This window comes from Gopherus evgoodei, chromosome 7 (genome assembly GCF_007399415.2).
Source record: "Gopherus evgoodei ecotype Sinaloan lineage chromosome 7, rGopEvg1_v1.p, whole genome shotgun sequence".
Taxonomy (NCBI): domain Eukaryota; kingdom Metazoa; phylum Chordata; order Testudines; family Testudinidae; genus Gopherus; species Gopherus evgoodei.
Genome location: NC_044328.1, coordinates 41,286,809 through 41,299,634, shown reverse-complemented (window position 1 = coordinate 41,299,634; position 12,826 = coordinate 41,286,809). Strand labels below are relative to the sequence as shown.

At 41.8% G+C, this 12,826-nt stretch overlaps 1 protein-coding gene across 6 annotated transcripts in view; it reads right to left on the bottom strand.

Annotated features, from left to right (window-relative positions):
* MICU1 (mitochondrial calcium uptake 1) overlaps positions 1 to 12,826 on the bottom strand; it is a 232,325-nt gene that overhangs the window by 205,426 nt on the left and 14,073 nt on the right. For 5 of the 6 annotated variants that reach the window (XM_030568415.1, XM_030568418.1, XM_030568419.1 and 2 more), the window contains exon 2: positions 2,355 to 2,516. In XM_030568415.1, the coding sequence (XP_030424275.1) occupies positions 2,355 to 2,515 (161 nt within the window). In that variant the 5' untranslated portion in view covers position 2,516. Of the gene's footprint in view, positions 1 to 2,354; positions 2,517 to 11,411; positions 11,527 to 12,826 lie in introns of those variants that run through there. The other variant, XM_030568417.1, reaches the window with a different exon arrangement.

Here is a 12,826-nt window from a genome sequence, read left to right as displayed (position 1 = left end):
ATAGGAATGGCACAAATAATGAACAACTTCTTCTGTTTATGTTAAGTAGGCTCCCTTGGCGAAAACAGAAAATAGTATGCAACAACTATGAGACATTACATCACTGCTTCTCACAGCTTGCCATAATTCCAAATAAGAGGCAAGTGTACCTACTGTGTTGGAAATAAGATCATAAAATAATACCTAAATATTAGAAATGAAAATAAGATATGTTCTCAATAATGCTATCACCTTTGGACTAATCATGGTGTTTGCACTGTAGTGAGCCTGAGCATACAACGATAACAGTGGCTTCCCACAGCTTTCACATTTAATTCAACTGGAAGCTGATGGACATTTACTGCTTGCTTTGTTTAGAGCAGGGGTTGGCAACCTTTCAGCAGTGCTGTGCCGAGTCTTCATTTATTCACTCTGATTTAAGGTTTCACATGCCAGTAATACATTTTAATGTTTTTAGAAGGTCTCTAAGTCTATAATATATAACTAAACTATTGTTGTGTGTAAAGTAAATAAGGTTTTTAAAATGTTTAAGAAGCTTCATTTAAAATTAAATTAAAATGCAGAGCCCCCCCCAGAGCGGTGGCCAGGACCCGGGCAGTGTGAGTGCCACTGAAAATTAGCTTGCGTGCCGCCTTCGGCACACGTGCCATAGGTTGTCTAACCCTGGTTTAGAGTATGGAACATAACCAGTCAACTGAGGCTAACTTAGTGCCACCCTGAATATTTCTACACACTGTTCACTATTATGAAAATGTAATTTCATGGTGTCTTACACTGGTCACAAAGTAACTTAGTGCGTCATCTGAATCATGAATAGAGAGGAGTATTTAGTGCTACAGCTGCAGTTTGCACTATACATTTTCAGCTAATACTCCTCAATTGAAAGGTAACATGGTGCAAGAGGGTACACAAATCTCTCAGCATTAAGCAGCAAGTAGGCTTTTTATTTATGCCTAAAGTTCATATTTTATGAAACAAGACTACATCCTACTAGATTTTCTAAGAGGTGAAAGCACCATATACAGCACAGACCCATTTACACGCGAATCCACTTAATGCGCAGTAGCGCCATGCCTCCCAATGCTACCTATTTAACATGTGAGACTCGTTAATATGCAGTACAGGAACTTTCTATGTAGCGCTACATATTTGCTCACTAACTCACTGACATAGAAATCGACAGGAAGCGCGGAGTGGAAACGTGTTGTACGTCTTTACCACTAATGGGAGGGGAGCAGGGGGAAGGGGCAACAGGGCCGCCGACAGGGGAGGCAAAAAGGGCAGGGACATTAAAGTGCACTTTAAGGACACCTTTGCCGCAGCAGCGCTGGGCCGCCAACAGGAGGAGGAGCGGGGAGGGATGCAGCAATGTTACAATGCTGCCACGGCAAAGGACCCTGCAGCACTTTAAGGTCTCTGCCCCTTTTGCCCCCCTTAGCCAACGGCTGGGGGGGGGGCAAAGGGAGCAGCTTCCCTGGGGTCAGCAATTTAAAAGGGCCCCGGGCTCTTTAAATCACCATGGAAACCCCAGCGGCGCAAACCAGGCGGCGCAAACCAGGCGGCATGGAAGGGCTGGCAGGGGGATGCTGACCCTTAGCCCTATCCCTTCTGCCCGAGGCCCCACCCCTTCCGGGGGCCAGAGCCACCCCCCATACCGGTAAGTGTCCTCAGTTAGTTACTTTCACCCCTATGTAGTAGCAATAATGTTTTTATTAGATTACACATTTGAATTTATATTCTTGCAAAGCGCCATTAACAGATAGGCCTGTAGTATTTGGGACGCTGTGAATACGTATGTAATCCTAGATAATTATATATGTATATATAGATATCTTAAGATATTTCAGCATGGCCTTCTTAACCCGCAGTCCGTTAACACGCGGTCATGACAGCTTGACTCCCAACATCCGCATATAAATGGGTCTGTACTGTATTAGTTAGACTTTGTGCCAGAATACATAATCTGCTTCCCAGTTAGTGGGCAAATTATGAGAGCTCCACAGCCCTTCTGTAGCCAGAATAAGGGTGACAACTCTTGGAAACCTCACAGGGGTTGTATCCAATAGATCCATGTAACCACAGAATCTAGTCAAGCTCCTGCTCATCTACCAAACACCCTCTGAGCCTAATTCTATTGCATGTAGGATATGGGGACCAGATGCAAATATGGATATGGGGTCCACTCAATAGCTGCTCCCTTCCACATAATGGAACTCAAGGCAGTGATGCTGCCTTGCATAGTCTACTGTTGCTCCTATGATCAAGGTAAAATTCACTCCACATTAATTTCTCTGGAGAACCAAAGCAGCAGAAGGTTGAAGTTCTGTTCAAGAATGACTCCTGAGAGCACCTACCTCTTCCATAGGAGTCCAGCACTCGCTGTTGCTGCAGTTGTTCCTATGAAAGCTGCCATCATAAGTCTTTGCCTGTTTCTGGTGGGATGTGCCATTCCATGGTAACATCGGGAAACAGCCTCTAAGCCTGCCACAGCAGCAAGAACTCGAAGGCGAAACATCCTATCAAGTAAGGGAAACAAATTACTATTGTAAACAGAGCAGCAAGTGCTGCAGCACCAAAGCAATTCAATTTTTCATTACTTTCCTTCTTCTTCCAACTAGGTATTCTCCAAGCCAAAGAATTTCACATCTCATCCTTATTTCAGTCCACCAATTTGCAAGACTATCACTCTAGCAAAGGAAAGGTGACAGAGCTCCCTTCGGAACTTGTCAATGACATACCTGAGCCAACCAAAGGTGTCACTGCAGTGCAACATGAGACACTTCTCCTTTCCAAGGACTCACCTACACTAGGCAACTGTCTTGCATCTGACAAGGGATGTCAGCAACAGTCCCCCTGAAGCAGTGTTGAAAGTTGCCATACTATTATTCTTTTATATGTATGTTGAGGTAGCACCCAGCGTCCTCAATCAGGATAAGAGCTCCATATTGATGGCCATTAAACAAACCCCAGTGGAACAAGTTTCCAACAATGCAATGGAAATGCTGATTGAGAAACTTTTGTCCTTTCTACCCTAGCAGTTTTACCAGTTCATGGAGACTGTTTGTTGGGAACCTGTTTCACTCACCAGTCAATTTCGTACAATAGGGTAGACAGGCCTCTTGAAGCAGGCTCCAACTAGATGCACCCTTAGTTTTTAACAGAAACAAATAAATCATGCAAAACCAGCATATTACCACAAATCTTTTATGATAATTTGTTTCAAAACAAATTATCCCTTTCAGAGAGCTACCGCTACATTACTTAATGAGTGGTTGTCCTAATTGCAGATACTTCTAATTTGCACAAGCCCAGCTGACATACTTTGCAATCATGACTCAGTTGTCTATTCGGTTCTTCTTATAGCAGTTTTTACACCAGTAAGTTCTCCAAAACATTTCATATATTAAGTGAAAACATTTGTTTATTTCTCTTCAAGTATCATAGTGTTACAGATGGAAATAGGGCACAGAAACAAGCACTGCAAGTTAATACAATTCATTCTGCCTAAGACACAATCTTAGAAGGCAAGCTAAAAATGAATATAAATTTTACTTTACTGAAAAAGCCAGAAGGCTCTTCATTGCATTTTTTAAATGACTGGGGAGGAGAGGGTTATCTAGCCTGGAGCTCAAAACTCAGACTCTGCTCTAACTAAAACATTACACAACCTGAAGTATGTCTTTTAAAACACTATGTGTACTTCACCGCCCTGCATAGAAATAGCTGTGCAGAGAAAAACGGAAAACTGAGCTGCCTATCTAATGCTATTAAAATAGTAAAATCGATAAACTGCAAGGATTGCATCTGAGAACAAGACACCCTCTAAAGGAGACAGAATCACAAAAATAGAAACATTTAAAATAAAAATGACTTTTGCACTGTGCAAGCTCACAAAAAGCAAGTCTGAATTACAAAGGAGAAATGCTACAGGATAAAAGTGTTGTGTCTTTCAGTGAAGAAAAATCCTTGCTGATCTAATTCACACTCCTATAAAATCTCTCCATACAGATTAATGCATTATAAAATTCAGAATATGAAAAGCCTTTATCATATTTTCAAGGAGAAAACCTCCTGTTGAAGCAGCTCATAATTTCTTAAGGCAACTTCATTCCCTCTCCTTAGCTTTTAACACACTCTTACTACCACCTTTCACAAATGTTTACTGACCTGCTCAAGATCAAGACCAACAGCAGTCAATGCAACGTACTGCCTACAGATACAATTAGCGTTTTACAGTGCAAGCAGCATTATACTCCTATAGACCTGCACTTCAGCTTTATCATTACTAGCAGCTCACAGTTTAGTAATGTCGGGACTAGTTTGCACAAACAAAACTTTATGCTTGAGAAAACACACATACACACACCTCTGTTCCAAAAGCCAGAGTTAATTTAAATGTATTTACTTTTCCCCTCAAATTACAGTAGTATATAGTTAGGGACCTACCAATTTCATGGCCGTGAAAAACATGTCACGGATCATGAAATAAGCCCTTCCCTTTGAAATCTGATCTCTCCGACATCAGGTGGGCTGGGGAGGGACAGGACTTGTCATCCCCCTGCATGGCTGTTATGACAGGAAATCAGACCCACCTCCACAGGCAGTGCAGAAATCAGAGTGGCACACCCGCACTTCTGCGCTGCAGCCGCCCCTGAGCTGGGCTCCGGGCTGCCGCCCCCCACAGCTCTTGCCTGGCTTTGGGGTTCCCGGGCTTGTGGCTGCCGCTTCCCGCAGCTCTTGTGTGTCTCAGGGTACCCTAGTCTCAGGCTTCTACCCTCCCCCTGCGGCTCAGACTTTTGCCCGCTATCGCCGCCGCTGCCACCTCCACACAGGCTCTGCGCGTTGAGGCTCCAGGATGCTGCACCCCCCTTCCCCTTCAGCTCCTGCCAGGGCTGGGGGGGTAGTAGCTGCAGCTCTTGCCAGGGCTCAGGGACCCCAACTGAGTGTTGCCCCCACCCCACAGCTCCTGCTGGGGCTGGGAACATCTGGGCTCAGGGACCCGGGCTGGGGGCTAACACTTAAGTTCCCTCTAAGCTGCACAGCCATGCAGCAGCCTATTAAGCATCATGCAGATGCTAAGGATTGCAGTCAGGGAGAGGCACCCCTCCCCCAGCCCCAACCTGCCACGGCCAGAGGAGAGGAGCCTATCCTGCGACCCCAGCCCAGGACCTGCTGCAGCGGGGACACAGAACTGAAGGAGGGCAGAGTCCTCTCTCCCCACCTTAGCCCCAGAGCAGCCTGCACCTCCAGCTGGAGCCATCATGCCCCACACACACACACTTGAACCCTCTGCCCCAGCCTTGAGCCCCCTCCCACACTCTGAACCCCTTGCCACATGAATTTTCTAATGTACATCAATATGGAGGTGATATGTCACACATCACCTCCATACTGGTGCACATTACAAAATTCATTCCACACATTCATGGGAAAAGTTAGAGGGAACACTAGCTGTCACCTCCCGTAGCTCCTACCCCCACAACCCTTCCCCGTGGCTCCTACCTGGGCTCCAGCCAGGACTCGAGGCTTCCACTCCCTGCAGCCACTGCCAAGGGCTCAGGAAACCTGGGCTGGGGGCTGCCACTCCCTGCAGCTCCAGTTGAGACTTGAGGCTTTTGCCTTCTGCAGCTCCTGCCCAAGCTCCAAACTTCCCCATGGCTCCATCCAGGGCTCATGGCTGCTGCCCCCCACGGCTCATGCCCAGGCTCCAGGCCACCCAGGCTCGGGGCTTCGGTCCCCCTCCCAGCTTCTACCCAGGCTTGGTGTGCCTGAGTTCAGGGCTTCAGCCCCCACAGCTTCTGCCAGGGCTGGGACACCCATTTTTCAAATTGTCTGGTGGCCCTGGTCATGGGACCCATAGGCCCATACATTAATCCACCACTGGCCCCAACTAGCAGCTAGGAGCCCCCAGTTGGGGCACTCCCACCAGCACTGGGGAGATCAGTCCTAACTCCACCTCCGGGAGCTTTCTCCTGCTGCAGGAAACTTGGCAGCTGCTGACTTCAGAGGCTCTGTCTTTACCTAATCTGTTTGTTCTTTATCAGAGGTCTACGGACAACATATTTTAAGGTCACGGCCCTCTTTAGTACACCTCTTAGGCAGGACATTCTGTATTATAACATTACTTTCAAAAGCTCCTTGTTTTGTTCAGTAGAATATTTCATACACTATTTCAGTAAACACTAACAGTTTATGTAACATCAACTTCAACAGTACCTAGAAGACAAATATCAGGCAGAAGTGTAGACAAAAGTTTTCAATCTGCTGACATCAAACATCAGATTTGAAGGCAACTTCACTGGGAAATCAAGCAATGACATTCAGCTGTTATTTCCTAATTTAGGTCAGAGTTCTGTAACAGGTGGCTCAAGACATAGGCAGCTATTCTAATATCCCCTAAAAATCAGAGTTATGGGCAATTGCCTTAGCATTTAGTACTTCCATTGGCCACTGAATTTGAATAGTTATATTTTTATGATCATTTATAAGCACAAGCCAGAAAGTAAATTACTTTGGGATTAATGTTGTTTTATTTATTCCTTTTAAAAAAGCTTTTAAATGTTCATAATGAAAACTCTCAGGAAAATACTAATGCAACAATGGCCATCACATATCATCCCGCAAATCTTTCACATGCACAGCATAAAATGGCCCTGCATTATGAAGGATGGCCTTCATTTCAGATTCAAAGTTACTTCCATCCCACACTAATCTAAATTCCCACTTTCTCTCTTGGGAATTTTTTCCATTACAATGCAAACTCAGAAGTTATACAAGTGTTATTTCTTCTAAAAAAAAAAATCAGTGATACACAAGTAGAAAAGCCATCTACTATTTTTCTGTCCTCTTATTTGGGTCTCTCTCCTTCATTCCAGCTGTACAAGACAGAATTGTGAAAAACAAACAGAAGATAGCCACATTTTTCACTATCGTTATAAAATGTTCTGAAGACTTGCATCAAGAAAGTTTGGGGTGACAGGGAGCCTTATGTTAATACAGAATTATGCCTGCCAGTCTGAAATGCTTAAATTTTGCAGAACTATTGTACTCACAGAAATGCTAACTCATCTCCCTTACATACAGTAATCAGTTACTGATATATTGTTATATTTACACAAAAGAGCATAGTATAAAGTTTGCCTAACAGCATCAGCTAGACAGAGCTAAAGCAAAATATTTCCCACGTTAACTCACTGTTTTAAATACATGTATTTTTTTTTAAAATGCACCTTTGGGACTGAAGCTTTCCATGCTATCCATCTGAAGGGGTTGCCAACTAACTCTCACAATTTTATCACAAGCCTCATGGTATTTTCTCTCTAAACCCCAGCTGCTAGCATCAAGATTGCATGAGACTCTCAGGGTTCATTCTGTGTTCATTTAAAAATATTTTTAAAATAAAAGTTTCTGACCTTCATGATTGCAGTGAAAAGTCAGAAAATCTGACTTAACACAACCTAAAGGCGTGGACCAGAAGGCAAATAAAGAACCCAAAAGGTGTTTTTAAATGACTTATAACCAATCATGACTAATAACTTATAACCAATCATAATTTTGGATGGCCTCATTCATTCTTTTTAATGTTTGTAACTGGCAATACTGCATATGTCAATACTAATTTCTTTGTGGCATAAAAATGGTGGTGAAAGGGCAGTTTGAGCAAATCTTGTTGCATCTGAAGAAGTGAGATTTTTTACCCACAAAAGGTTATGTCCAAATAAATCTGTTAGTCCTTAAGGTGACACCGGACTCCTTGTTGTTAAACATCTGAGTCACTTAAAATAGGGACCCCAGCACTAACTACTGTTTCTGTCATACTATGATACAAATCATCACAGGCTATTACTATGCTGAATGAACAAAAACAACAGCCACGTTATTACCGTTTAGAGGAGATAAACCAAACAGCTTTACTCTCAACTCTGCTCAGAAGAACCTGATAATTACAATTGCAGAGCATGTCTAATTAAAGGATTTTCCTAGGTCAGAAGATACATCTCTGATAGATAAGGGAAACTATAGCTACTTGTACTGCTTTGAGAAAGGAACAGATTCTCACTAGTAGAAAAAACAAATGAAACTGACTTAGCAGAAGACTAACAGAGCTTTATCATCTTCTCTGTTTATCTTAGCAATTGGCTGAACAAGAAGTAGGACTGAGTTGACTTGTAGACTCTAAAGTTTTACGTTGTTTTGTTTTTGAGTACACTTATATAATTTAAAAAAGTCTACATTTGTATGTTACACTTTCACAATAGAGATTGCACTACAGCACTTGTATGAGGTAATGGAAAAACACTGTCTTTTGTTTACCTTCTCCACATCAGTCTTGATTTTATAGACCTCTATCATATCCCCCCTTAGTCGTCTCTTTTCCAAGCTGAAAAGTCCTAGTCTTATTAACCTTTCCTCATATGGCAGCCGGTGCACATAGAGTGGATGTTTTCAGAGAACTATCCACAATGAATCCAAGATCTCTTTCCTGGGTCATGACAGCTAATTTAGACCCTACCATTTTATATGTATAGTTGGGATTGTGTTTTCCAATGTGCATTACTTTGCATTTATCAACATTGAATTTCATCTGCCATTCTGTTGCCCAATAACCCAGTTTTGAGAGATCCTTTTGTAGTTTTTTACACTCTGCCTGGGACTTAACTATCTTGAGTAGTTCCGTACCATCTGCAAGCAATTTGCAAGCACATGGAGGAGAACAGGGTTATAAGGAATAGTCAGCATAAATGATGCTATATCAACTTAATTTCCTTCTTTGATAGGATTACTGACCTAAATGGATGGAGGGGAAGCAGTAGACACAATATACCTTGATTTTAGTATGGTTTTTTGACAGAGTTCTGCAGGACATTTCCACAAGCAAACTAAGGAAATGTGGTTCAAATGTACAACTACAAAATGGGGAATAACTGGCTAGGTGGCAGTACTGCTGAAAAGGATTTGGGGGTTATAATGGAACACAAACTGCATATGAGTTGCCAATGTGATGCAGCTGCAAAAAAGGCTAATATGATTCTGGGGTGAACTAACAGGATTGTTTGTAAAACACAGGAGGTAATTGCCCCCTCTACTCAGCAATGGGGAGGCCCCAGCTGGAGTACTGTGTCTAATTCTTGGCACCACAATTTAGGAAGGACGTGAACAAATTGGAAAGAGTCCAGTGAAGAGCAACAAAAATGATAAAAGATTTAGAAAAGCTGACCTATGATGCAAGGGTGAAAAAACTGTGCATGTTTAGACTTGAGAAAAGAAGACTGAAGGGCGATCTGATAGTCTTCCAAATATGTTAAGGGCTGGTATAAAGAGAACAGTGATTAATTGTTCTCTATATCCACTGAAGGTAGGACAAGAAGTAATGTGCTTAATCTGAAGCAAGGTAGATTTAGGTTACAGGTTAGGAAAAACTTTCTAACTATAATTCTAACTATAAGGATAATTAAGCCATGGAATAGACTACCAAGAGAGGTCTTGGAGTCTCCATCATTGGAAGCTTTTAAAAACAAAATTGGGACAAATACCTCCCAGAGATAGTCTAGGTTTACTTGGTCCTGCCACAGCTCTGGGGGCTGGATCTGATTTCTGGAAGTCTCCAGCCCTACATTTCTAGGATTTTATGAAAAACCAAAAATGTGTCTATTGATGCACAAGTGGAAATGAAAGACATCCCTTTGTGCCTCTGTGGTGAACATCCGATGAAGTGGGTATTTACCCACGAAAGCTCATGCTCCAAAACGTCTGTTAGTCTATAAGGTGCCACAGGATTCTTTGCTGCTGTTGTATAACAGAGCAAGTTACCCCACAAGTAGGTATGAATGAGAGTGCTAAAACCCCATTAAAAAAAAATTCAGAGCTAACCTTGCAAACCCCAAATAAAAATCCTAAACATTTTCCAGGTTTTTATATAGAGCAGACCCATGTCATCCATCCTACAACTATTTTACAATCAGCCACACCCACGCACAAGAGGTTTTGTGTGGCATTAACCACTTCAGAAGGTTCCTTCTTTTACAGGCTCACTACTAACCCAGATTCACAATGATTAGTATGATCCGCAGTATGCTAGCACCCAAAAGTGACAACCAGGAATAGGGCACTATGGTGCCAAATGCTGTAAAAATATATGAAAGCAATAGCCCCTGCCCCAAAGAGTTTACAATCTCATTAGTGTTAGAGACCTGCAAACACAGTTCAGACTGCAAAACCTACTGCTCAGTTACTAGACCGAATTTTCAAACAGAACCCCAAACCAAGAAAAAGAAATGTAAAATAGATTTAGGCAAAATGTTGCTCTAAAGCGAAGGCCACAAGCTGCCAGGCAATACGCTGACTAAAGAAAGTGCCCTCATGTTCAGATATCACACCAATAGGATGTTGAAATCTTTCAAGTTCAATAATTCTTTACTGTGAGGGCTGAAATATAAAGAGATTTTAGGAAATGTACGTCTTGCTGAATTGCCATTGGTTCATTAGTATAGCACCTCTGAGAACAATTTAACTAATTTTAAGCCTCTTAAGTGAAAGTTATTCATTTCAATTACACTGAAAAGTGCACCAACACAAATGTTTAAAAAAAAAATGCGCAATCTGAAGTTGCTTAAATGAAGCCACAAGGCAGATGATTCAACCCAATCACATATGCTGGGGAGCCAGAAGACAGGCCTTACACACCTGCATCTGTGCTTAGGTTTCTGATTCTGTAATATTAGCTTGTTCATCACCAAATCATTTGTATTATGGTAGCACCTAGAGATCCCAATCAGGCAACACAGCCCCACAAACAGAAAAGACTTCTCTCAACTAATATAATACAAGCTAGTGAGAAATAAAGGGTCAGTGTTAATACACTGCAGGTTCAATTTTGGAAATTCTATAGCAGCAAATTGTCCACGACCTTTGAAGTTCTTACTACTGCTAGGATTAGTCTCATTAAGCAGATAGTTTATTCAGCTTTACCTTTATTCTTTGATATTTTAATTATTTTAGTGATATTCTATTATTGTAGTGCCTAGGAGCCCTAGCCAAGGACTAGGACAGGGATGAGCAAACTCCCTTCCGCGGGCTGGATCCGGCCTGCGAGCCACACCACACAGCCCGGCCCTGCTCCGGACCGGGCACTGGGTCAGGGCCGTACCACACGGCTCCTGCAGAACTAGCCACTCCCTAGTCTGTAGCGGTGCATGGGATTCTTCCATCCTAAGTGCAGGACTCTGCACTTGTCCTTGTTGAACCTCATCAGATTTCTTTTGCCCCAATCTTCTAATTTCTCTAGGTCCCTCAGTATCCTATCTACCACTCCTCCCAGTTCAGCGTCATCTGCAAACTTACTGAGAGTGCAATCTACGCCATCTCCCAGAACATTAATGAAGATATTGAACAAAACTGGCCCCAGGACTGACCCTTAGAGCACTCCGCTTGATTCCAGCTGTCAGCTAGACGTGGAGCCATTGATCACTACCCGTTGAGCCCGATGATTTAGCCAACTTTCTATCCACTTTATAGTCCAGCTTTCATCAGGTGTGTATGGCTTGTGCTTTTTAGTATTTGCAGATTAAAGAAAAAAATCACTGCAAAAGACCACAAATTAACACAAAGTGATTTTTTTAAACAAATAATTTGTCCTTCTCTTAATAATTTTCATGTACTAATCACTCTTTCACTAGTAGTGGTTTGTGGGGGATACAGAGGGCCTGTTAGGGGATTCAGAGTGTGGGAGTTACTGGAGACTGGGAATGCAGGGGACGAGATATGGAGACCACACTCTGGCAAATGAGAAATGACATGTTTCTTGCCAAAATGGACATAGAAAAGGAATACACATTTTAGAAGTAAGATATTGCTTACCTTTTTTCAGGATGGATAAAAAATCAATGGTTTTTACTAAAAAAATTCAGAGTTTAATTTAAATTGGAGGTTTTTTTATTTAAATTGGGGGGTTTTCCCCTCAAAACTCCATCTAAAGATAGTTTTAATTAAGATAACTTATAGCTCAAAGATATTTCATCATGGAATAGGGATTATTAATTCTATAGTATGAGACCATATATTCATGTAATGTTTAAGAAAAGTTTTGTAAATGAGTTCCAATAGTTCATGGATTAGGGATCCAATCTTATTGGGTTCTAGGGGCTTTTCTATAGATTATTTAGGTTAATCAGTTTCTAAATGAGTGATGCTGAACAGTAACTTGCTAAGTGGAAATCTTGTCTACCCTAAAGTATGTTAGCATTACCATTGAAACCTTCTAGCATGCTACCTGTAACACACCACCTATGCATAAACACAGAATACTTGTGTACCATTGCAATAATACTTATTCTGGGCAGCTGGGTTGAAACATTTTGATGGTGAAACATGAGTATAAAATTACAAGCAGCACCACTGGTGGAAAAGTGGAAAATTTTAAGGAAAAAAAAAAATCTATGTTCTGATACCTGAGCCCCGTCCAGTGGGACAAGTATTTGACTTTACTACAATTACACTGTAATGTATGCAACAGTATGTCTCATCAAATTAATCCAAATACATTTAAAACAACTTCTACCTATAAATTTAAGATTAAATTCTTAAGACAGTGATAATTATGTATCTCTCTGATGTAAGGAATGTAAGGACCAAGATATGAACACTATCTGAAATACTAACCTCCTTAAATTTTCTTTGAAAGTAGGTTTTATTCTATTTCCTTTCAGCAGAAAGAAGTCAGTTGAAACAAGCAGTACTGATAAATCTGAAATGTAACCACACTCCTCCCGCCCCCCCCAAAAACAGAAAAAAGACTGATTTGGAACTAAGTTCATATTAAAGGGACATT